Source organism: Sporothrix schenckii (genome assembly GCF_000961545.1).
Source record: "Sporothrix schenckii 1099-18 chromosome Unknown Cont47, whole genome shotgun sequence".
NCBI lineage: Eukaryota > Fungi > Ascomycota > Sordariomycetes > Ophiostomatales > Ophiostomataceae > Sporothrix > Sporothrix schenckii.
The window spans coordinates 3808047-3829061 of NW_015971148.1; the positions used below are offsets into that span (position 1 = coordinate 3808047).

Below are 21015 nucleotides of genomic sequence, written 5' to 3' on the forward strand. Positions count from 1 at the left end.
CGGGGGTCCTGGTAACAAGGACCGAGCAAGCATCAATTTTACTCCATTGCATCACACCTCGAGAAATGGTATTGCGTAATATGCAAGAACACTCTTCTGCACCCATCAGGATGGATGCGTTTGTCGTAGACGTGTAAAATTCATAAAGTTGAAATGAGATGGACTACCTCAACACCAGGCAACGAGATGAACTTCGAGATAATAGTTTTCCACTTTTTTTGTTTAGCTTGTTTTGGTTCGATCGCCTCTGGCTGATGTGGCTGTTTGTTGTCGATTTTTTGATTTCCTTTTGTGTTTTGGTTGGTAAAAATCGAGTTGCCCAAAAATCAAAGACTACCCATGTCCGAGGTTTCCCTACCCATGCAAATCCTTTACATAGACAAACTCCAACAATCCAGCAACAACGTCGCCAGAACCTCCTTGTCGGTATTTTTCGCTTTTATATGTTATCCATCACGAGAACCGCCATTTTACTCCTCAACCACAACGGTGTGCAGGCCCTTGGGGTTCTTGACGTTGACGGCCTGGACGAAGCTGTACAGCTTCTCCTTGGCGTCTTCCTCGTCGTTTCTTCTCCGTGAGATGCGGACGCGGAGTCTGTAGGCAACGCCCTTGACACCGGCCTCCCACACCTTCTTGTTCAGCTGGGGGTCCAGGCGGACATCCGAGGTGCCCTAAAACATGTCATGTCAGCATTTCAGCTCCCAAAGGTCCCAGATTGGCGGTTTGAGTCGAGCGATGTGTCGTCGAGAGAGTCGGCGTGGGGGAAAGGAGGTTCCGTACCATTGCCTGTTGAGCGAACTTCTTGATCTCCTTGACGGCGCGGGGAGCCCGCTTCTTGAAGCTGACACCGTGCAGCTAGAATTGCCATCGACGTTAGTACATGTCCTTCACACGTTGGTATATATAGAGCGACCCAGACGCGGCCCAGCATCTAGTCTCCAGGACATCCAATCTCCAGGTTGCCCTCACAGCATCGACCGCTCGTACCATCGTACGCGAGAAAGACTAGCCGACCAACTCGTGCCTCCTCATCTCGCCTGGTCCGATGCTACAACCTCCATCCGTCCTTGATCCGCCTCTTTCCTGTATTTCTGCGTCTGGCCGTGTCCGGTGCGTTTGGGGACTTCAAAAACGTACTCTCTTGTGCATGTGGATGGTGTACTCGCGGGAAACGACGTCGGCAATGGCCGAGCGGCCGGTCTTGCCGGAGGCCTTGGTCTTCGACGACATTTTGGGATGGTTGCTGTTGACGAAAAGAAGAGATGTTAGAGGACTGTGTGCGTGACGTAGAAAAGAGGCGACAACGATTGTGCTTCGTGGAATAGAATGCGTCAAGGGAAAGATTCGTCGGCGGCGTGCATACCTCGAAAAAACGGTTTCGTTGGTCGTCGTAAGGAGTGGTGATGGCAAGTCGAGAATGGGAGGGGGGAGCAAAGAAAAAGGACAGCCAACGGAAAAAAAGCGAGAGGGCTAAAAGTAGGGCCTGGTAGAGGGAAAAAAAATTGTTGTGTGCACTTCAAAATTGGCATAAAAGAGGGTACTGTGACCAATCAGAGGTAGAAGCAAGCCAAACTAGTCCATACATTCTCTAGCGTGTCCTGACGCGGATAAGTCATCAAATCACGTGAGAAATATCGTGATTGAATACACGTGACTCGAAACATCCGCTAGCGGTTTGGCTTGTCCCCATTCTAACCTTTTTTCGTGTTTATTTTAGCATTTAATTTTTTATGCGCGCCCCTGGCATGAAGCATGGGAAGATACGAAACTGGCCTGGTAACACCCCCCTAAATTAAAGTACCGCGACACGCTAAACAGTATGCGTTAGTGACTTGAAGCCCTGGGCGCGAGCCGATCACAAAAGACGCCAGGAATGCAGTGTTATGTCCGTTGCTCCTTCCCACTTTGGTGGCCCTTGCTGCGTCGTGTTTCCAAGTGAATCCCCCTTCCAAGCACTTCGTTCCTCACCCTCGATTTTGAACCTCACAACGTCCTCCCTCACGACCTGCAGGATTTGAAGCAGTGTACTGAGCCACGGACCCAGGATTTTCGCAGTCGCCTGTTTCTGATCTTCTTTCGCAGCCACTGTTCCTCGCCTTCTCCACGCTCTCTCCCACCCACGATCGCCCTTCGCGTCCGGACCAGCTGTTCTCCGCGCCTCCTCGCAGCCCACAGATTGCGTATTTCTGGATCTCGTCGTCTCGTATTGTCTTTGACTCTCGAGCAGCACCAGACATTGTGCACGGCCAGTTGCGTACGGACTGTACTTCGTACGACGGACGCATCTGGCTCTCACTGGTCCTGCGCTTTAACAGCCCTTTGCCCTCTCTTCGTGTCGCCTACGTTTTTGTCGTCTGTTTCCCGTCACTTGTCAACAGTTAATTCTCGTCACGAACCTCGGCGACAATCTAATTGAGAACACAACAATCGACGACTCTTTCGGTGACTGGATTTGGTCTACTTGTCACTTTTCTTTCAATTTACGACCGAGAACACGACAGTCAAGGCTGCAGACGGAAGAAGGGACTTTGAGACGATCAGCCTTTACCCGTCCACCCGACGAGACTCGCATTTTGTTCAGCCTCATTCGGCGACACGAACCGATCGAAAACATCACTTTTCATCTCTTAAAACCCTACGTACTAGCCACAACCATGGCCGACGTTCCTGGAGGCCACACGCCGTCGCCGCAGCCGGATCTCAACCGGAACCGGCTTCCCTCGCTGTTCGAGGTGCTGAGCCGACGGACGCTCCCCCCAGTCGATCTTTACTCGTTTTACATCTACATGCGTGACCAACAGCGCTCAGTTGATTACCTTGACTTTTGGTATGTCCCTGTGGCCCATCCTTGTGGGTATCTGGTGTCCCATGGGCCCGTATAGCTAACGCAGGTTTTGCCAGGCTGGATGTTGCTCAGCACATGACGCTTTGCCGTCACTATGTCCGTGAACTGCGCCGGTCCGTCCTGGTCGTCACACCCGATGGCGAGAAGTCGGCATCCAAGCGCTCGTCCGCCATCCTGGAAAACCTGGGCGACATGACGCACCCTGTGGCAGGTCCGTCCAAATATCAGTCGGACAAGGAGAGGGACCAGGATGCACAGATGTCGGCGTTTCTGCGTGAAGATTTGCATCCTCAGGACTCGCCGGTCAGCGGGCCCGGCCAAAGCCCGAACCCGGCGAGCACGCCGCGCGACATTACAGACTCCAACTCGCCGGCACATGCCGTGGCACGCCAGGATATCCGCGCATCGGCCGAGAAGATTCTGTACACGTTCTTGTTGCCGGGCGCCGAGCGCGAGATTATTCTGCCGGGCAACATCACTACGGAGATCACGACCGCCATCGAGGAGTACGGCCGCGACGACCCCGAGGTCTTTGACGTTGCTAAGGACTACGTCTTCCAGGCCATGGAACGTGACGCCTTCCCAGGGTTCTTGCGGATGAAGGCCCTCGGCAACCTGATCCCGCCGACGCTCATTTTGCGGCTGATTATCGGCATGATCTCCATGTTCGGTGCTTTCTGGACGGCCTTTGTGCTCATTTTCCTCGACGAGTCTCGGAGGACACGCCTGTTCCTCATCCTGCCTTTCACCTTTGGCGTCTACTTTTTGGCCTCATTCCAGTACTCACTGGACCCGGTGCTGGCGTTGCTCGGGTTCAGCGAGTACACACCCTTCCACTTTTCGCGTGTGCGTGAACCGTTTGTGCGGCGTCTGCTGGCCAAGCGGGCGCTTGTAGTCCTCGCTGTGACGGTGCTGGTCGATGCAGCGCTGCTGGTGTTGTTCATCTTGGTGCCTGGCCGGCGTCTGTGAGACAATGCACCGCGACATGAATGGCGTGTCTTGTCTACGGGACGGGAAGGGTGGAAGCTTGGAAGCTTGAACTCTTGAGTTTTCGAATGCTCGACTCTCGGCGTTTTATCTTGGAATTTTGTTACGAATATCACGAAGGCGTTCTGCGGAGCAACTGACGAATTTTATCCCCTTTTGATTTTTATTTCCGCGACTTTCTGTTTTTATATTTTCTTTTCGAAGTGTTTGCGTCTAGGATACCAGTTGGTATTTTCACCTGCCATTTCACAGCGAACATCCCTCATGCTGGGCTGTTTTGTGTGGGAGGCGTCAGAAGGCAACACTAGCGAGCAGGTTTAATGGTTAAGGGCCATGCAGGAAGGGAGCATATGTCGCGTACCATGCGTTTTTGTAGCTTTTATGTAGTTTTATCCGATAGATATCAAGGACTCTTGTTCATTCATCACTTTTTGTCGTGTCAAGAAAATGTACATGGGGTCGATTGATATGTCATACATTTCCTACCAAATCATACTAGTAAACGTATTCATAACTACCGGGGGCTCCTCTGGCCAATAGTACAATCAATGCTCGTCGTTATCTGGATGCCTGGGGAATGATGCACTCCTCTCTACCTTCTACTGAGTCGTTTTTCTAGTGTTTCCCGGAAACCTCGAAGCATTCGCTAAGCATTCCGGTTCCGCTTGTTTCCATCGCCCTCGTCGTCATCCAAATCCATAGCCCCATCGTCGTCTTCGGCAGCAAGAGCCGAGCCGGGACCCGGCACAGCGTGCGAGCTTGGCGGAACAATGGAGCTGGCCATCAGGTTGCTGCCCCGCTTGTTGAATCGCGGGTTGCCAATCCCCTTTCCGCCACTCGAGACATTGAGCGTCATCGGCCGCTTGCCGTGGCCGCCGGCATTGCCGCCGGCATCATCCGCATCCCCAGAACCGCCATCTTTGTTGAGCATTGCCCGCTTCTCAGTTTCGACGGCCCGCTTAAACTGGCTGTCCGACTTTTGGCCTTCCTCTGCACGCGCCGCCGCTGTGCGCCGGATGCCGGCAATCTGCTCGTCGAGGGCGGCCAGCGTCGACTCGCAGCGCTGTGACCAACTGCTCAGGGCGGTGTGCAGTCTCGGGACGGCATCGGGGGCAGGGTCACGCATGGGTGCGACGGCGCTGATGCGCACAACCTGGTGGGCCGGGTCGAGCGTGCCGGTGACGAGGCCGGCGTAGACGGCGGCCATGACGAGCGTCTCAAGCTGGCGGGCATCGTCGAGGCGCAGTTCGCGGACGAGGTGGTCGTACCCCAGACTGGAGCGGTCGGTGGCAAGGGAAATGAGAGACAGTTCGCGGAGTTTTGTGGCCTGGGCGTCGGTGAGTGGTGGGAGCGGTGGTGTTGCTGCTGCAGCTGATGCGGCTTGTGATTGTGATATTGACTGCGGTTGTGAAGGTTGTGACGACGACGCGGAGGGCGCGGTTCCCCGCTCGTAGTCGGCGTAGGTGCCGTAGCTGAAGATCTGGAGGACGGCCAGGTAGGCGGCATACTCGGGATCGGCGGTCGCGAGGGCCTGGATCTGAGGAGTCTGCAGCAGCTCGGCAAAGAAGTAGGTGCTGGGGTGAGAGGTGGCTCGGACGACCAGGTCGGCGGCCTGGCGGGGGGAGCTGGCAGACTTGGAAAGGGCGACAAATGGCTGGAGAGAGGCAGTTAGAGAATGATCTTCAGGAAGCCGGCCATGGAATGGGGTAACCTAGGGTGAAGATGCCAACAAAACGCGGAGAGGGGGATAGCTTACCTCCAAGGCGTCCATCGCCTTGAGCTGCGCCATTGTGCTGGTCTAGCGGGTACGAATAATCTCGTGTGTTATCTGTGTGCACGGTTATCTAAATGATAAACCGTAGCGTGCTGTGACTTGGATTTGCAGCTTTCTTTGCAGGGCAATCCGTGGTCGCGATGTCTAGCTTGAGAGCTTCGTGATGTCGTGTGTTGGATGTCTGCGGGGTGGTGAGGCTTGAGGACTGTGGCTCATGATGACTAAGCATAACGTAGACGGCCCACAGAGAGTATGTTCAGTTACAAGGTCGAGTTGCTATGGGGCAACAATTCATGAAGCCGTTTCGTTTCTTAGTTTTCTTTTTCTTATTTTTTATCGTGTAACTCTGGGCCCTCAGGTTGAGGCTCCTGTTACCATATGCCTGTTTCCCGTTGATTTACTCTGTACCTGGAGATCTCTGGGTTTGACGATCTGTGTCAGGTTGGTTTGAGCGCCCTGAACGGATTCAGGGGCGCCCCTAGAAATGGCACCTAATGGTCCCTGTAGCGAGTTTGAGAGCGCTACGCAACGAGCGTCCCAGCGTCCCTCATAGGGACAGAAAAATGGGGCCGCAAATATTGTGTCAAGGAAGAGGGCCATAACGAGATCTGCTCGTATTTGACCGAATTATCAGATGCGACTTTGCTCCGACCGTCTCCATTTCCCCTTCAAGATGGATTCCAGAAGTGCAGGCTTTACGGCGAGAACATGACTAATTCTCGATGCCTCTGGACAAAACCGGTTCCAGTGTTGTCTCTTATGGCTCTTTCGTGTCTCATCCATCGCCTTGGATGGTGGAGGCAGGGTGTTTTGCCCTCGAAGACTATTGAAATGGCGCATACGAACGATATGTGCGACATTCACAGGTGCGAGTGTCTCAAGCCACTACAGCCATGCATTCGCCAACATTCGTAGCCCATCCATGTCTCGAAATTAGCCCTGCGTGTCCGTCACGTTTGTCCATCGTGTTACTTTCCATCCCGCTGCTCTTTCCCTTTTCGTCCCGAGTCCCATGGTTCGCAATGTACGGGGTACAGGTGGCTTTTTTGGCCTCTTCCAATTTGTGGTCGGGCCAGTCGAAGACCATGCATTCCGTGCGTCGAGCGGCAGGGAGGCAGACGGGCGGGGAACGAGGACAAAAAGAGGCAAGTTGGGGCGAAGGACAAGTCACTGCACGGCATGCGAACCTCAGCTGTGATGCTCTGCTTGTGTCTATCCCTCATGCTGAGATCGTCAACATGGCTTCACGTGGCTTCTCTCGCCTTGGCTTGCTTCTTTCAACCGTCCCGGCGTCCTTGGATCTTCGTTTAAGGTGGAGATGAGACTCTGCGGTGATCTCTGGCGGTTTGTCGGCTCGTTTTCCATGTTCTCGCACTTTTATTTTATTTTATTTTCTTCTTGCTAAGTGCGTGTGTCTACGCGCCGTTCTTTCCTCACGCGAAAAGATGTCAGGCTTCGCCCTCCGCTGCTCTTGTCCTGTCCGTTTACCTTCTGTCACTCCTACCCGGATACCACTGATCGTAGTGGATATATTACCATCGTTAGCGCCTTCTACTGATTATCTTTGCTATCCGCTGCAGTCTTTTGCCATGGCATCGCCTGTCACGGACAGTACGGAGTACAGAAAAGGAAGGCAAAACAAACTCCGAACAGTAAAGGAATCCCCCAGCGACAGAACAATACGCTGGAACAAAAGGTGGAACCTGGGAATTAGTGCTCCGTATATTCCGGAGTTTGGTAGGGAAATGGGAAGGCAAGAGGCCAAGGCTCGGCAAGTGCGGAAGCGACGACCGACACAAAAGTTGAGTGGCGCTTTCCAGATGCCGACGAGAAGAATGACTTGCAAATGGCAAGTGCTGTATGCTCTAAATTAATTTGCAATCAATATTGCCGTCCAGAATTTCCCGAATGGAGTCAAAGAAATCACAAACCAAAACAGGTCGACATTGAGAACGAACGCCTTCGTTCACTTCGGCAGCCAGACCGCCAACCATTCCAGCAAAGTAACACGTACAGACGCCTAGTGGATTAGAAAGCAGCGCCTGACGTATTTACGCCCAGCCTGCTGCAAATTTCCCAAAAACGATCATCGTCTTGTCATATCTTGACTTTATTTCCCTCCCTTTTGCCCGCTTATGATTCTCGTCGCTTTCAGCCGGTTTTCAGCATCGTTTGGCTTCGATTACGCCTCTCAGAGGCTCACACTATCCCCAGTACTCGATCTGTTGGCATCTGGCACCCGCCTCTGACCCCTGCTCCAAGTCCGCACAGGCCACACATCGCAAAAAAAAAAGGGACACAACTTAGCCCCCAGCAAATCCAGCCAAAACTCTCTCCCGCAGGGTTTCACAAGCGCTTCCCAGCGAACCGGAAATCAGGAGTCGACACTTTGTCGTCGTGGCCACAGTCGTCGGTGTCGCTGCGTGCATCGACTTTGGATCTCGTCGTCAGTCGGGATTTCCAGGCGCTAGCAGCGCCACATTTCTTGTGTCGTCTTCTGTCTTCTGCGCCTCCTTTGGCTCTCACGCTCTCAGTCCCCAACCCTTTGTCCTTCCCGAATTCTCACTACCACGGTCTGCACTCTTGCCGTCTGTAGCCTGCAGTCTGCGCCGAACAATAAGCTGACGCAGCGGTTGGCTGAAGAGTGTCCAAGAAAAGAACAGAACCAGCATCGAAGACGATTTGAAAGCATCCTGGAGTCCCCAGCGCTCCCGAACACCACGCAAAACACGCCCCTCCCAGCACCCCTACCTTTCTCTCAACGAAACGCTACGGCACGGGCTGCCACCTTGACGACACATCAAAGCAACCCCAGCCAGACCTGGCCCGTCCCAGACAGCCTAAGACGACCCACGTCGAACCAACCCTCGAAACACAGCAGGACCACAGGAAACGCAGCGCCAGCCTGAGCATTGTGTCTCCGGAAGTCCACTTGTGAAACACAGTTGTCTTTGTTTTTCCGACGCCCACAGACAACAGGACCTACACCGTAATACGGCGTACAGAGAATCAATTTTCGATAATCAATAATACCACACATTCCACCCGCACGCCGCCCTGCGGCACACTCTGCAACCTCACCCACTCGCGTGCAGGAGCTGGTCTTCCCGCAGCAATAAGAATAAGCTTCGTCGCCCGTCGTGCCGCTGCGCCCCTAGGCTTTCTCTTGTTCTGCTTCTTCTCGTCTTCCTGCTGCCCTCCTATTGCTGCTTTCGTCTCTTCATCTCTGTCGATATCCAAACGCCCCGATGTCTCTGGAACTGCCGGCCCGCTCCTAGTAGACGACGAAGACACATCGTTCCCTTCACCGGTGCGACCATCGCCAGCGCCCTTGTTTGCTCCGCACTACTTGTTTGTCGACGACATCACCGTCACACACAGTCACAATGGCGCCAACGTACATAAAGGTCCCGCCGAGGGATCCAGACGCCGGGCAAGCAACGCTGGGCGTCCCCACACCACACATGGCTACAACCACCCTCAAAGTCGGTGGCATGACGTGAGTTACAGCTCCAGCCGGCGGCTTTCTCCGCCGTTCCAGCTCTTCCTTACGCACCTTCGGCGCGGGGTACCTTTTATGATCCGAGACAGGACGAGACGCTAACTAGGACTTTTCTTTTTCCCATGCAGATGCGGCGCATGCACTTCGGCCGTTGAAGCGGGCTTCAAGGGCGTGGATGGCGTCGGTAATGTGTCTGTGAGTCTCGTCATGGAACGCGCCGTCGTTATGCACGACCCGGCGCGCATCACTGCAGAGAAAGTCCGCGAAATTATCGAAGACCGTGGTTTCGACGCAGAGATCCTTGCCACCGATCTTCCTTCTCCTCGCATCCGCGACTCCGACGACGACGACCTATTTGATGTGGAGGACGAGACCGCCGGTGCCAACACCCAGCAGACCACCGTAGCTGTCGAGGGCATGACATGTGGCGCCTGCACATCTGCCATTGAAGGTGGGTTCAAAGACGTCGAGGGCGTCAAGAACTTCAGCATCTCTCTCATGTCCGAGCGCGCCGTGATTGAACACGATCCCACTGTCCTCGCTGCCGACAAGATTATCGAGCTGATCGAGGACCGCGGCTTCGGCGCATCCTTGGTCGAAACCAAGGAGCTGAAACCCGAGCGGCAACGAGCCGGAAACAGCCGGTCCGGCCGTGGCCGCCAAGGCCCAGAGCACATGACCACGACGGTAGCGATCGAGGGCATGACCTGTGGCGCATGCACCTCGGCTGTCGAAGGCCTCTTCAAAAACGCCGACGGTGTCCTTCGCTTCAACATCAGCCTGCTGGCTGAACGCGCCGTCCTCACACACGACCCGACTAAGCTTTCCTCAGAAAAGATTGTGGAGAAGATTGAAGACGGTGGCTTTGGCGCCTCCATTGTCTCATCTGTAGCCGAGAGCTCAGACAACAGCCATGGCTACACTAGCTCGTCATTGAAGGTGTATGGTGACCCCAGCGCCGCCGAGGCTCGGGCTCTCGAGGAGAAACTGTCTGGGCTGCCCGGTGTGCAGTCGGTGCGTCTCAATGTTGCCACGTCCCAGCTCACTGTGTCCCACCAGTCAGCTGTCACCGGCCTTCGTGCAATCGTGGAGGCGGTGGAAGAGGCTGGCTACAATGCGCTTGTCGCAGACAATGACGACAACAACGCGCAGCTCGAGTCGCTCGCCAAGACCCGTGAGATCAACGAGTGGCGCCGCGCACTCAAGGTGTCCCTCACCTTTGCCATTCCCGTGTTTATTATTGGCATGATCCTCCCCATGTGTGCGCCCGCCATCGACTTTGGCGCCTTCCAGATTCTGCCCGGCCTCTTCCTCGGCGACATTGTCTGCCTGGCCTTGACCATCCCGGTGCAGTTTGGCATCGGCAAGCGCTTCTACACGTCGGCCTGGAAATCTGTGAAGCACCGTTCGCCCACCATGGACGTCCTCGTCGTGCTCGGCACCTCTTGTGCCTTCGCCTTCAGTATCGTGGCTATGCTTGTTTCTTTCTTGATCGAGCCCCACAGTCGTCCGAGCACCATCTTCGACACGAGCACGATGCTTATCACCTTTATCAGCTTGGGCCGTTTCCTCGAGAACCGCGCCAAGGGCCAGACCTCCAAAGCCCTCTCGCGCCTCATGTCCTTGGCCCCGTCTATGGCTACTATTTACGCCGATCCCATAGCCGCCGAGAAGGCCGCGGAGAGTTGGGACACGGTCGCCGGTTCGGGCGAGCCTAAGACGCCGCTCGTGGATGGTAACGCTGCCGAGGAGAAGGTTATCCCCACCGAGCTGATCCAGGTTGGCGACGTCGTCATCCTCCGCCCTGGCGACAAGATTCCTGCCGATGGTGTTATGGTCCGCGGCGAGACGTACATTGATGAGAGCATGATTACCGGCGAGGCGATGCCGGTGCAGAAGCGCAAGGGCAGTTTCTTAATTGGTGGCACTGTCAACGGCCACGGGCGGGTCGACTTCCGTGTCACGCGCGCCGGCCGCGACACTCAGCTCAGCCAAATTGTCAAGCTCGTGCAGGATGCGCAGACCACGCGCGCCCCCATTCAGCGCGTGGCCGACACGCTCGCCGGCTACTTCGTGCCAACTATTCTCGTTCTTGGTTTCTTGACCTTTGTGGTCTGGATGATCCTGAGCCACGTCCTGCCCAACCCGCCCAACATCTTCTTGAAGGAGGAGAGCGGCGGCAAGATTTTTGTGTGTGTCAAGCTTTGCATCTCGGTCATCGTGTTTGCCTGCCCGTGCGCGCTGGGTCTCGCGACACCGACAGCGGTCATGGTCGGCACCGGCGTTGGCGCGGAGAACGGCATTCTCGTCAAGGGCGGTGCAGCGCTCGAGACGGCCACGAAGATCACACAGGTCGTCCTTGACAAGACAGGCACCATTACCTACGGCAAGATGAGCGTCGCGAGCGTCACGCTGGCGTCCACGTGGAAGGACAATGAGTGGCGCCGGCGCCTCTGGTGGACAATTGTTGGTCTCTCGGAGATGGGCAGCGAGCACCCGATCGGCCGTGCGGTTCTGGGCGCCGCGCGCACCGAACTGGGCCTGGACTCTGAGGGGGCCATTGACGGCAGCGTCGGCGACTTTAAGGCGTTGGTCGGTCGCGGTATCAGCGCCACGATCGAGCCGGCCACGTCCGCCGAGCGCACACGCTACCGCATTCTTGTTGGCAATGTTAAGTTCTTGCAGGAGAACGACGTCACGGTGCCCCAGTCGGCCATCAACGCCTCGGAAGAGTTCAACACACAGGCTGCGTCGGCGACCAAGTCGTCGTCCAAGTCTGCGTCTGCCGGCACCACCAACATCTTTATCGCCATCGACGGCCAGTTCGCTGGCCACCTGTGCCTGGCGGACACGATCAAGGACGGCGCCGCGGCGGCCTTCTCGGTGCTGCACCGCATGGGCATCAAGACGGCCATGGTGACGGGCGACCAGCGGTCGACGGCCGTGGCGGTGGCCAAGGCGGTGGGTATCTCGGCCGACAATGTGTACGCCGGCGTGTCGCCCGACCAGAAGCAGGCCATTATTACACAGTTGCAGGCGGCCGGCGAGGTCGTGGCCATGGTCGGCGACGGCATCAACGATTCGCCCGCGCTTGCCACGGCCGATGTGGGCATTGCCATGTCCTCTGGCACAGACGTCGCCATGGAAGCCGCCGATGTCGTGCTGATGCGCCCCAACAACCTCATGGACATCCCTTCGTCGCTCCACCTGGCCCGCTACATCTTTGGGCGCATCAAGCTCAACCTGGCCTGGGCCTGTCTCTACAACGTGGTGGGTTTGCCGTTCGCCATGGGCATCTTCCTGCCGCTCGGCCTGCACCTGCACCCGCTCGCGGCTGGCGCAGCCATGGCGCTGTCGAGCGTCAGCGTCGTTGTCAGCAGTCTGCTGCTCAAGTTCTGGAAGCGACCTGCCTACATGGACGAGTCACTCTACGACGAGCGCGGCGTGCTCAAGCGCAGCATGGGCTGGCGCTGGCGCCTCGAGGGCATCACATCGCGCGCGCGCGACGGTCTCGAGGATGGCTACCACTTGGTCACTGGCAAGCGGTGGTCGAACGGCGAGTCCGCAGGCTACGTCCCGCTGGCAAACCTAGACCATGCGGAGGTGTAATGGCGTCGCCCTCCGCCTTGTTTTGTTCTTCGCTGTTTTTCGGTCTTATTTCTTATTTCGTTTGTTACTTTTGGCATAGTCCCTGGCGTCCTGTTTTTCCGTTTCGTACATAGCTAGCAGGAGACAGCGTGTTTGCACAAGCAAGTTCGATACCAATTTACGTATAAGTTGCCATTGAGTCAAAGTAAACACTGCACAAAAACGGACGATTTTGTATTCGCTTCGCCGTATTTAAAGTTCATGTTTTTTACATTGGAATTCTGCCGGCAAAACGACCTGCAGCTTTTGGCGGGGAAGCACCGCTCAAGCAAAGGATGACGTCGCCTAGTTCCAGCACGTGGGGACAGCTGCACAGTGGCGACTAGCTGCTATTGGACGGATCGACCGCCTCTTGTCCTTTCCGGAGAGAGACATTTTTTACTGGGTCGAACCTTCTGTTTTCTCTTGCCTTTGTTCTGCATACAGTCCTTGCATCGCACCTGCCAGCACTTTTTCCAACGCTAGCGACAACGTCTTAGCAGCACCAAGGAAGGAGCAGTCGAGGTTATTACTCTCGTAATGCAACTGCGCATCACCAGACTTCCTCGGCCTTTTCCCTTCTGTCATTCTTTTGCCTTTCTTTTTTTTCCACGCACAGCAACCAACTCCCGCGATTCGTCAACCCACGTGGGGAAGCATTGGTCGCAGTATTGATATCAAACTGTGTATGCAGCTTCCTTTGTCAGGTCACCTCAGCCTTTGCCATCTCATCGCCAGCATTGTCTATCGTCGCTGCCATCTCAGCTTCCGCTTCCACCTCGAACGCTCGAATCCTTCAGGTTCAACAAGGCTTATTCCACCCTGGCCGGATAGACTGCCGACACCATGTCGTCCAAACGTGGGCCATCGGTCCTAGTATGTCCATTTTCCATCAATCAAAACTGCTACTCAATTGGCCATCTTCTGACCACATCGGTTGTCTTAGGTTACCGACGCCCGCGAACGGCCACCAAATCGAGGCGCTCCCAACAACCGACGCACCAACACATCGTCCTCCCCTTCCTCCTCGTCTTCTTCACAAAGTTCCGCCTCTGGGTCAAATTCTGGTGGCGCGTCCAGCGCCTCCTCGTCCTCGCCTAGCCAGCGAAGCCGATTAGCTATGCGCCACATCTCAGTCGACAACGTCCTGCAGCACAATTCGGAAATCCCTTCCGGTCAGCCACGGGGCCCGCCTGGCGCCCTGCGCATGCTCCCGTCGTCCGCTCTCTCAGCCGCCGCCTCGGTCGCGCGGCGGCGTGGGCTCACAAGACGCAGCAGCAGTTCGTTTGGCATCAACACGGGCGGCGGTGCAGGCGGGAGTTCTGGTGCTGCAAGCTCAGGTATGAGCTCGGGTGTCTTGGTGCCGGGCAGCGCGAGCGGTGGTGTGGGTGGTGTTGGCAGTGGCCTTGGCCCGGCCGGCGGACCACCTTTGCCGCGAACTGGCCTGCCCGGTGTGCCTTCACGCACGACCAAGATTTCTGAGAAGCTGGTGCTGCTGCCGGAAACGGCAGACGAAAAGGCGAAGAGCGACGAAGACGACGAGGACGAGGACGGCAACGAGATCAGAGACGCGACATGGGCGGCAGCGGTCGCTGGCGACGAGAACGCCGAGGCGGCACGCCGGGCGCTGCAGCGGGCGCGCATTGCTCTCGAAGAGGCAGCCGAAACCGGCGAAGTTCCGCCGACGGGCAGCAGTTTGTACGACGGCGCCCGACCGCCACGCGATGAAGAGCTGGATGTGCTGCGCAAGCGTGGCGGCATCCGCGGCAAGAGCTACGCCGAGCGCCTGCCCAAGGGCCAGCGCACCGAGAAGGTGGCGCGGCTGACGGCGTACTGCACGGCGCAAGCCTTCAAGATGCGGGCCACGGCGGAGTTCTTGCGCACACACCACGCGGCTAAGACGAAACTCTACGACGACTGCCTCTATACGGTGTACCACTTGCCGCTGCTACCGGGTCACGACGGATATCGCGTGCGCAGCCGGCCGATGCTAAAGACGCCTGGCACGGGCAAAACGGTGCTGGACCTGGAAATAGAGCGCAGCGAGCGGCGGGACGAGCATATCGGATACTTTGATGACTATGTATCACAACATGCGGATCATAACAACGGGAACAACAACAACGACAACAGCCATGGTGACAGGGGCGACCACGATAACGGCCAGCAAATGAACGGGACTGGCGGCCACGATGACGTCCACTATGAGCGCCAGGCCCAGCAGCAATCGCCAAACGAACAATCCCCGTCTGAACAAGAGCAGCAGCAGCAGCAGCAAGCGCTCTACTCCATGTCGGCATCGGCCGGCGGGCCCGAGAGCCCCATGCCCACGATCGCATCGCCGGTCAACCGGCTAGCGCCCGAGGCCAAACATTTTGCAGAAATGTTTGTGTTCTCATACGGTGTAGTTGTGTTTTGGAACTTTACAGAACTCCAGGAGAAGGACATATTGGCGGACCTGGCCTTTGCGGAGGACGACGCGTCAACGTCAACGTCGCCGGGGGCGCGGTCGCTGGTGACACGGCCGCTGGACGAGGCGGACTTTGAGACGGAGGAGTTCCACTTTGAGTACAGCGCCAGCGTGCAGCGCCCACGGGTGTTCAACGACATGATCACACTGCTGCCACGGTCGGACCACATGGTCAAGCTGACCATTAGCCACGCGATTGCGCAGAGCACGAAGCTGTGCTTTTTTGAGGAGAAAATGTCCGAGACGATGCAGAACGCCCAGAACGTGCCCAAGACGCTGGCGTTGACGGGCGAGCTCAACATGTCGCGGACGGAGATTGTCAAGATCCTGGGGCGGCTATTTAAGAACCGCGTCGACATCAACCTGTCCTCCAACATTCTAGACGTGCCGAATTTCTTCTGGGACGCCGAGCCGACGCTGCACCCGCTGTACGTGGCGATCCGCGAGTACCTGGAGATCGACCCGCGTATCCAGGTGCTGAACGAGCGGTGCCGCGTGTTCCTGGACCTGGCGGAAATTCTGGCGGACAGTGTGGCGGACTCCAAGATGAGCTCGATTACGTGGATCATCATCATTCTCATTGTGATCAGCATCTTGGTGACGGTGACAGAGGTGACGCTGCGGTTCAGTATTTTGGAAAAAGAAAAGGGCAAGATCAACAACGGAACCGTTCTGGCGAGCGCACGATACCTGCTGTCCTCGTCAGCAACGGCACCGCCCGTGGCCCAGATCCACCAACCGGTCGCGGGTGACACGGACCTGACGCTCGACGAGCTGCGGGCGTGGGCGGCCCAGCTGGATGCACGGGAGCGGGCAGCTGTCTGTGGCAGCGATATTATCGGGCAGACATTTGCCGGCGTATGAGGGCGAGGGGTGCATTTTCGCTTTCCTTCTTTTTCTGCATAGCGACGTGGTATTTGACCGTTGGTTTTTTTTATATATTCTGTTTAAATTTCTTGGCATTGTTTACTTTGGGACGGCGGCGTCTTGGAAAAACCGCCACATACACAATGGCACGTTTTATTAGTTATCGTCGTATATTTTCTTGGATTTCTTGGATTACATTATTCACACATGATATCATTTTTATCATGTTTTCCGCTAATGTGCTTTATTCGTTGCATCGTGTCTATATGGTTCTTTACAGATCCTGGATTTATCCACCCCTTTTTTGCACCTCTTTTCTTACTTTTGTTTTCTTCTGTTTCCTTTTATTTTCTTGACTTCACGCCTCTTTTGGTGCCTCGTCCTTCGGTGTTTCCTTGGCGGCCTCATCGCCCTTTGGCCGCACGGGGTAGTGTGTGCCCTTGTTCTTGACCTTCTTCTCCTTCTTCGCGGGTGGCGGGTAGGCCAGGGTGGTAAGGTTCTGCCACTCGGGCGATGCGGCAAACGAGTCGCGGATGTGGGCGGTCAGATGGGCAATGGCGTCGGCCACGGCGGGCTTCAGCAGCTGCGGCGTGAGCACATCGTTCTGGTAGTCGGCGTGCATGGCCTTGACGTCGCTGTACACGAGGGGCTCGAGCGCGTCGCGCGTGCGTTCGACGGTGAAGGTACGGGCGCCGGTCTTGAGCTCGGCGGCCGGCAGCAGCACGTACTCGACAAAGGCCAGGAGGCCGTTGCCCTCGACGATCTTGGGCGCGGCCTCGGCCTTGCGGATCTTTTTGGTGATGGTCTCGGGGCTGTCGAGCAGGTCAATCTTGCTGTCCTCCTCGCTGGAGCTCATCTTGCCGCCGTGCAGACCGGGGATCATGGGGTTCATGATGTGGGCGCGCTGCTTGTAGCCGAGCTTGGGCAGCCACTCCTTGGCGGCCGTGAAGAGCTTGCGCTGGTCGACGCCGCCAAACTGGACATCGACGCCCAGGTGCTCCTCGTCGAGGATCTGCAGGATGGGGTACAGCAGGCCCGACAGCGGGGCATTGGTGGACTGCTTGACGATCTCGGCGCCGGCCTTTTTCGCGTCGTGTTCGGAGGTGACGGAGCACAGGCGGTAGACGTCCATGATGTAGTCGGGGGATTTCTGGTAGGAGGAGCCCTTGACGAACTTGAGCAGGGACGTGTCGACGCCGACGGCCTCGAGCATGGCGCGGATGGTCCACTGGTAGTAGTTGGAGCGGTACTCGACGAGCTCCAGCGGCGCCTTGAGGTTGTCGAGAAAGCCGTGGATGTCGGCGAGCAGGATGGTGACCTCGCAGCCGGCGTGCAGCAGCTGGGCAATCTTGATGGCGGGGACAAAGTAGCCCGTGTGGGGCTTGCCGGTGGTGGCCGTGCCCCAGTAGACTTTGACGGCGCGGCCCTCGTCAAGGATGCCCTCGATGATCTCCGGGTTGATGGTCTCGGCGAGGTTCTCGTAGATGAGGGCGAGCTTCTCCTCCTTGGTCTCGGGCGATTTGCGGGAGGCCATGTTGGCGGCAGCGGGGGCGGAAGGGGTGGAGGGGGGGGGAGGTAGGGAAAATGCGTCGAAGATCAAATGGTCGTCAAAAATGAGGCAATTCGCTTTGCTGAAAGAGTCGTGAGAATCGAAAAAAGAGGGCCGATGCACCGACAACGGGGCCGTGACAGTGAATGTGCCGAGGAAAAGAAAGGACAGGAGCGAGTGCAAGCGGTCGACAAGGCGAAAACAAAAGAAAGGGGTCGTTTCTCTAGTCTAGCAGACTTGGTAGGACGAGGCTGTTAAAACACGACTGTTGATTGTTGTGTCGTCCCTGAAGTGACTCAAAAAGGCCGGGGACGCTATTGAAAGGCACTGGAGCATGGCACAAAATCCTGTCGTTAGTGGGCCACCGGCGCTGCAACAGAGGGGTTGCAGATCGGATTAAACGAGCAGCGAATCCATCGATATCACTCTAAGCGAATAAGGGCGCTCTCTGAAGGAAGTCTCAAACTCCTAGCCGTATCTGGCTAGCGTCTTGCGCTGACGCGCAAGTGCAATTGTGTTGAGCGCACTTGCAGCTTTATCTGCGACGTAGTCAGCTCCTGCTCTAGCAGGGCGATCGCGGCTTCCAGGCCTCGCTCCAGGCCTTGATCCCAGTCTCGCCACTGTAAGTATATTTGGAAGCGACGACTGCCTGTCGTCTCGTTCTCTCCTTCCCCTCTGCCAAGACAGTCGTGCTCGCCAAAGTCGGGCAATTTGTGTTCAATTGAATTTCTACTTTTTGCATCTCTCAATTGTCTTCTTCTTCTTTGCCAACGCCAGTCGGAATAGTTATTCGACACATCTCCCAATACTCGCTTCGCACAACGGTCGCGCAAAACTAGCGACGTCATTGCATCTGCTCCAAATCCTACAAATCTCACTCATCGCGCGATCCACTGTAACCTTCGGTTCTCGGAAACTGTCGACCTCTGCCAGAGAGACTTGTCACCTCTTCTTTCTTATCTCGCCTACCCGCCACCATGTGTATCGTCTTCACGTGCGGCGAGCACACGTTCCGCAAGGAAATCGAGGGCTACGAGGGCGTCGTCTGCCGATGCCACAACTGCGGCAACTACAGCGGCCACCCCATCAAGACACATCCCTGGTTCACCCTTTGCTTTGTTGTATGTTCCAAGTCCCATGCGTCCTCGTCTTGCTCTATCATTCCTGCTGACAAAACAGCCCGTCATTCCATTCTCGTTCCACGGCTACGAAGACATCACCTGCCACGTCTGCAACTACTCGGAGCCGCTTGACCAACGTCCGGACGTGCTGGCCATGCGACACGGCGGCGGCGGCCAGGTACCAATGCAGCCTCAAGGCGGCTACAAACCACCGCCGCAAGGACAGTACCAAGGCCAACAGCAAGGACCACCGCAGCCGCAGCCGCAGCAACAGCCGGGGCAGAACGGCGCCATGCGGTACGGCTAGTACAGACACAACAAGATGGAGATTAGCCGGTTGTTGTTGGCACTGTATTTTTTGGGTTTTGTTTTGCAATTTTACGCTTCATTTGCTCTTGTTTCTATTGTTCTCTGCATCTTTTCCGTCACTCATTCTGCCTTATTTGTCCATCTTTTCTACATGTCACGGCGCAGGTTGACCATTGAATTATTTTGTTGTAGGGATTTTTTCGTCAGTATTGTTGGCATTCGCTGTATATTACTCCGGAAAAGGCTCTGGTTGAGTTAAGATCACAATTGCAAAGTTCTACGTGACTATACCAGACAGTTTCCGACCGACATGCGTCACAATGCTGGCAGGCCTCCCATATGCGGCTTGGTCGAACTATATGACGTCTTGGCTTCTCAGCTACTTACCAGCCAACGTAATACTTGGTGTGCTCCAGTGTATTTCGTACTCTCCCGGCGCATCCCAGTGGCTGCTGCTGTCCGGCAGCCGGCATTAGCGTGCATCTGACGCGTACGAATACCCCACAACTGGGCGTCGTGCGGCGTATCAAGCACCTAAAACATAGCGCGGTTTACTGTGACACGATAAGCTGTATCTTATCGCTAAATTTTGCAGTAGCATCTAGATCATCGCCCTGACCCATCACCAGCGTCAGAAGCAACACGTCACGACACGTCCGACACAGCCCACCATGCTGCACGACCTCAGCCTCGTGTGGACGTCCGACACGCCGGCCGCCGATGTGGCGAATACGCTCGCCATGAGCGCCGAGCTCGGCTACGACGTGGTCGCCCTCGATCACGTCTACAGTGGGCCTTTGCCGCCCATAATTACGAATTCTTTGGAAGCTGTTGTCCAGGTAGCAACTGGTGTGATGGTTTCCGCTGCCGCAACGACCTCGACGAGCTTAACGGCATCAACAGCCCCAACACCCCGGCCGCGCATCCTCCACCGTGCCACCATCGTCATCTCCGACTTCGCCGCCAACCACCGCCTCGGCGCCTTTGCCGCCGCCTATGACCTCGTCGCCGTCCGCCCGACCAATGAAAAGGCGTTTCAGTCTGCCTGCCTGAACATGACCGAGCCCGCCCTCATCAGCCTGGACCTGACCACCTACTTTCCCTTTTACTTTAAGCACCGCACCTGCATGGCCGCCGTGCGCCGCGGCCTGCACTTTGAAGTGTGCTATTCACAGGCCCTGCGAGGCGGCACCGGCGGCGGCGGTGGCGATCATGGATCCTCGGCGTCCTCGGCCGACAAGAGCGGGAGCGCCGCCCGCGCACGGGCCCTGTTCGTGGCCAACCTGACGGGCCTGATGCGGGCGACACGCGGCCGCGGTATTGTCGTGAGTTCCGGCGCCCACATCAAGGGTGGCGGCGCGTTTGAGCTGCGCGGGCCGGCCGACGTCGTGAACCTGCTGGCCGTATGGGGCCTGCCGCCGGACCGGGGAACGGAAGCGATGGCAGCGTTACCGCGGAGCATTGTAGCCAACGAAGGTCTGCGGCGGCGCGGGTTCCGGGGTGTTATCGATGTTGTTCAGGCAGCAGGTGGTGGCGAGGCGATAGAGACGGCCGGCAAGCACAAGCAAGGGAAGGAGAAGGAGAAGGAGAAGCAGCAACAAAAGCAGCAGCAACAAAAACAGCAAAAACAGAAACATCAGAAAGGCACCGACCAGAAGAAGCGGAAGGCCGACGATGGGCTGGCCAACGGTCCACCACAGGCACGGCAACAGCAGTCAAAAAAGCAGCGCAAAGGGCCATGATAGTTCTACAGACCAGAGTGTGCGATAGGAACAACAGTGCTACGCAAGACGTGGGCATGTACAGTTACAGACAGCAACGATACCCTAAGAAGCATGGCGAAGCATCAAATTTGAATCATCTTGTTTTTATTTTGATAAAGAGTCTTGCTCTTTCCCCCACTGTCCATTTATATTTTCAAAGTAATACATTTTGCTGGCCCGCAGGTACCGGGGCAGACG

The 21015-nt window shown here is 56.4% G+C and overlaps 9 protein-coding genes across 9 annotated transcripts; 5 read left to right on the forward strand and 4 right to left on the reverse strand.

Moving 5' to 3' along the window:
* Window positions 1-470: 470 nt before the first annotated feature.
* SPSK_04523 (large subunit ribosomal protein L31e) lies at window positions 471-1233 on the reverse strand (the record flags this gene model as incomplete). Its single annotated transcript, XM_016731327.1, has 3 exons — window positions 471-674; window positions 784-858; window positions 1141-1233. 3 exons carry the CDS (start codon window positions 1231-1233, stop codon window positions 471-473), a joined length of 372 nt encoding a protein of 123 aa, XP_016585763.1.
* A 734-nt stretch (window positions 1234-1967) lies between these two features.
* Window positions 1968-2240, reverse strand: SPSK_04727 (uncharacterized protein; the record flags this gene model as incomplete). The annotated part of the gene is made up of 1 exon (XM_016731524.1): window positions 1968-2240. The coding sequence occupies one exon, from the start codon at window positions 2238-2240 to the stop codon at window positions 1968-1970; it is 273 nt and encodes a 90-aa protein (XP_016585764.1).
* Window positions 2241-2657: 417 nt separating this feature from the next.
* On the forward strand, window positions 2658-3817 carry SPSK_04374 (RGS domain protein (Rax1); the record flags this gene model as incomplete). The annotated part of the gene is made up of 2 exons (XM_016731182.1): window positions 2658-2857; window positions 2905-3817. The coding sequence occupies 2 exons, from the start codon at window positions 2658-2660 to the stop codon at window positions 3815-3817; spliced, it is 1113 nt and encodes a 370-aa protein (XP_016585765.1).
* Window positions 3818-4481: 664 nt separating this feature from the next.
* On the reverse strand, window positions 4482-5624 carry SPSK_04385 (COP9 signalosome complex subunit 7; the record flags this gene model as incomplete). The annotated part of the gene is made up of 2 exons (XM_016731193.1): window positions 4482-5489; window positions 5592-5624. The coding sequence occupies 2 exons, from the start codon at window positions 5622-5624 to the stop codon at window positions 4482-4484; spliced, it is 1041 nt and encodes a 346-aa protein (XP_016585766.1).
* Window positions 5625-8995: 3371 nt separating this feature from the next.
* Window positions 8996-12720, forward strand: SPSK_03896 (Cu2+-exporting ATPase; the record flags this gene model as incomplete). The annotated part of the gene is made up of 2 exons (XM_016730711.1): window positions 8996-9108; window positions 9240-12720. 2 exons carry the CDS (start codon window positions 8996-8998, stop codon window positions 12718-12720), a joined length of 3594 nt encoding a protein of 1197 aa, XP_016585767.1.
* Window positions 12721-13584: 864 nt separating this feature from the next.
* SPSK_04012 (uncharacterized protein) lies at window positions 13585-16072 on the forward strand (the record flags this gene model as incomplete). The annotated part of the gene is made up of 2 exons (XM_016730826.1): window positions 13585-13614; window positions 13685-16072. The coding sequence occupies 2 exons, from the start codon at window positions 13585-13587 to the stop codon at window positions 16070-16072; spliced, it is 2418 nt and encodes an 805-aa protein (XP_016585768.1).
* Window positions 16073-16433: 361 nt separating this feature from the next.
* SPSK_04366 (tyrosyl-tRNA synthetase) lies at window positions 16434-17609 on the reverse strand (the record flags this gene model as incomplete). Its single annotated transcript, XM_016731174.1, has 1 exon — window positions 16434-17609. The coding sequence occupies one exon, from the start codon at window positions 17607-17609 to the stop codon at window positions 16434-16436; it is 1176 nt and encodes a 391-aa protein (XP_016585769.1).
* A 992-nt stretch (window positions 17610-18601) lies between these two features.
* Window positions 18602-19052, forward strand: SPSK_04634 (rhodopsin family protein; the record flags this gene model as incomplete). Its single annotated transcript, XM_016731434.1, has 2 exons — window positions 18602-18745; window positions 18804-19052. 2 exons carry the CDS (start codon window positions 18602-18604, stop codon window positions 19050-19052), a joined length of 393 nt encoding a protein of 130 aa, XP_016585770.1.
* Window positions 19053-19725: 673 nt separating this feature from the next.
* On the forward strand, window positions 19726-20796 carry SPSK_04412 (ribonuclease P/MRP protein subunit RPP1; the record flags this gene model as incomplete). Its single annotated transcript, XM_016731219.1, has 1 exon — window positions 19726-20796. One exon carries the CDS (start codon window positions 19726-19728, stop codon window positions 20794-20796), a length of 1071 nt encoding a protein of 356 aa, XP_016585771.1.
* Window positions 20797-21015: the final 219 nt, after the last annotated feature.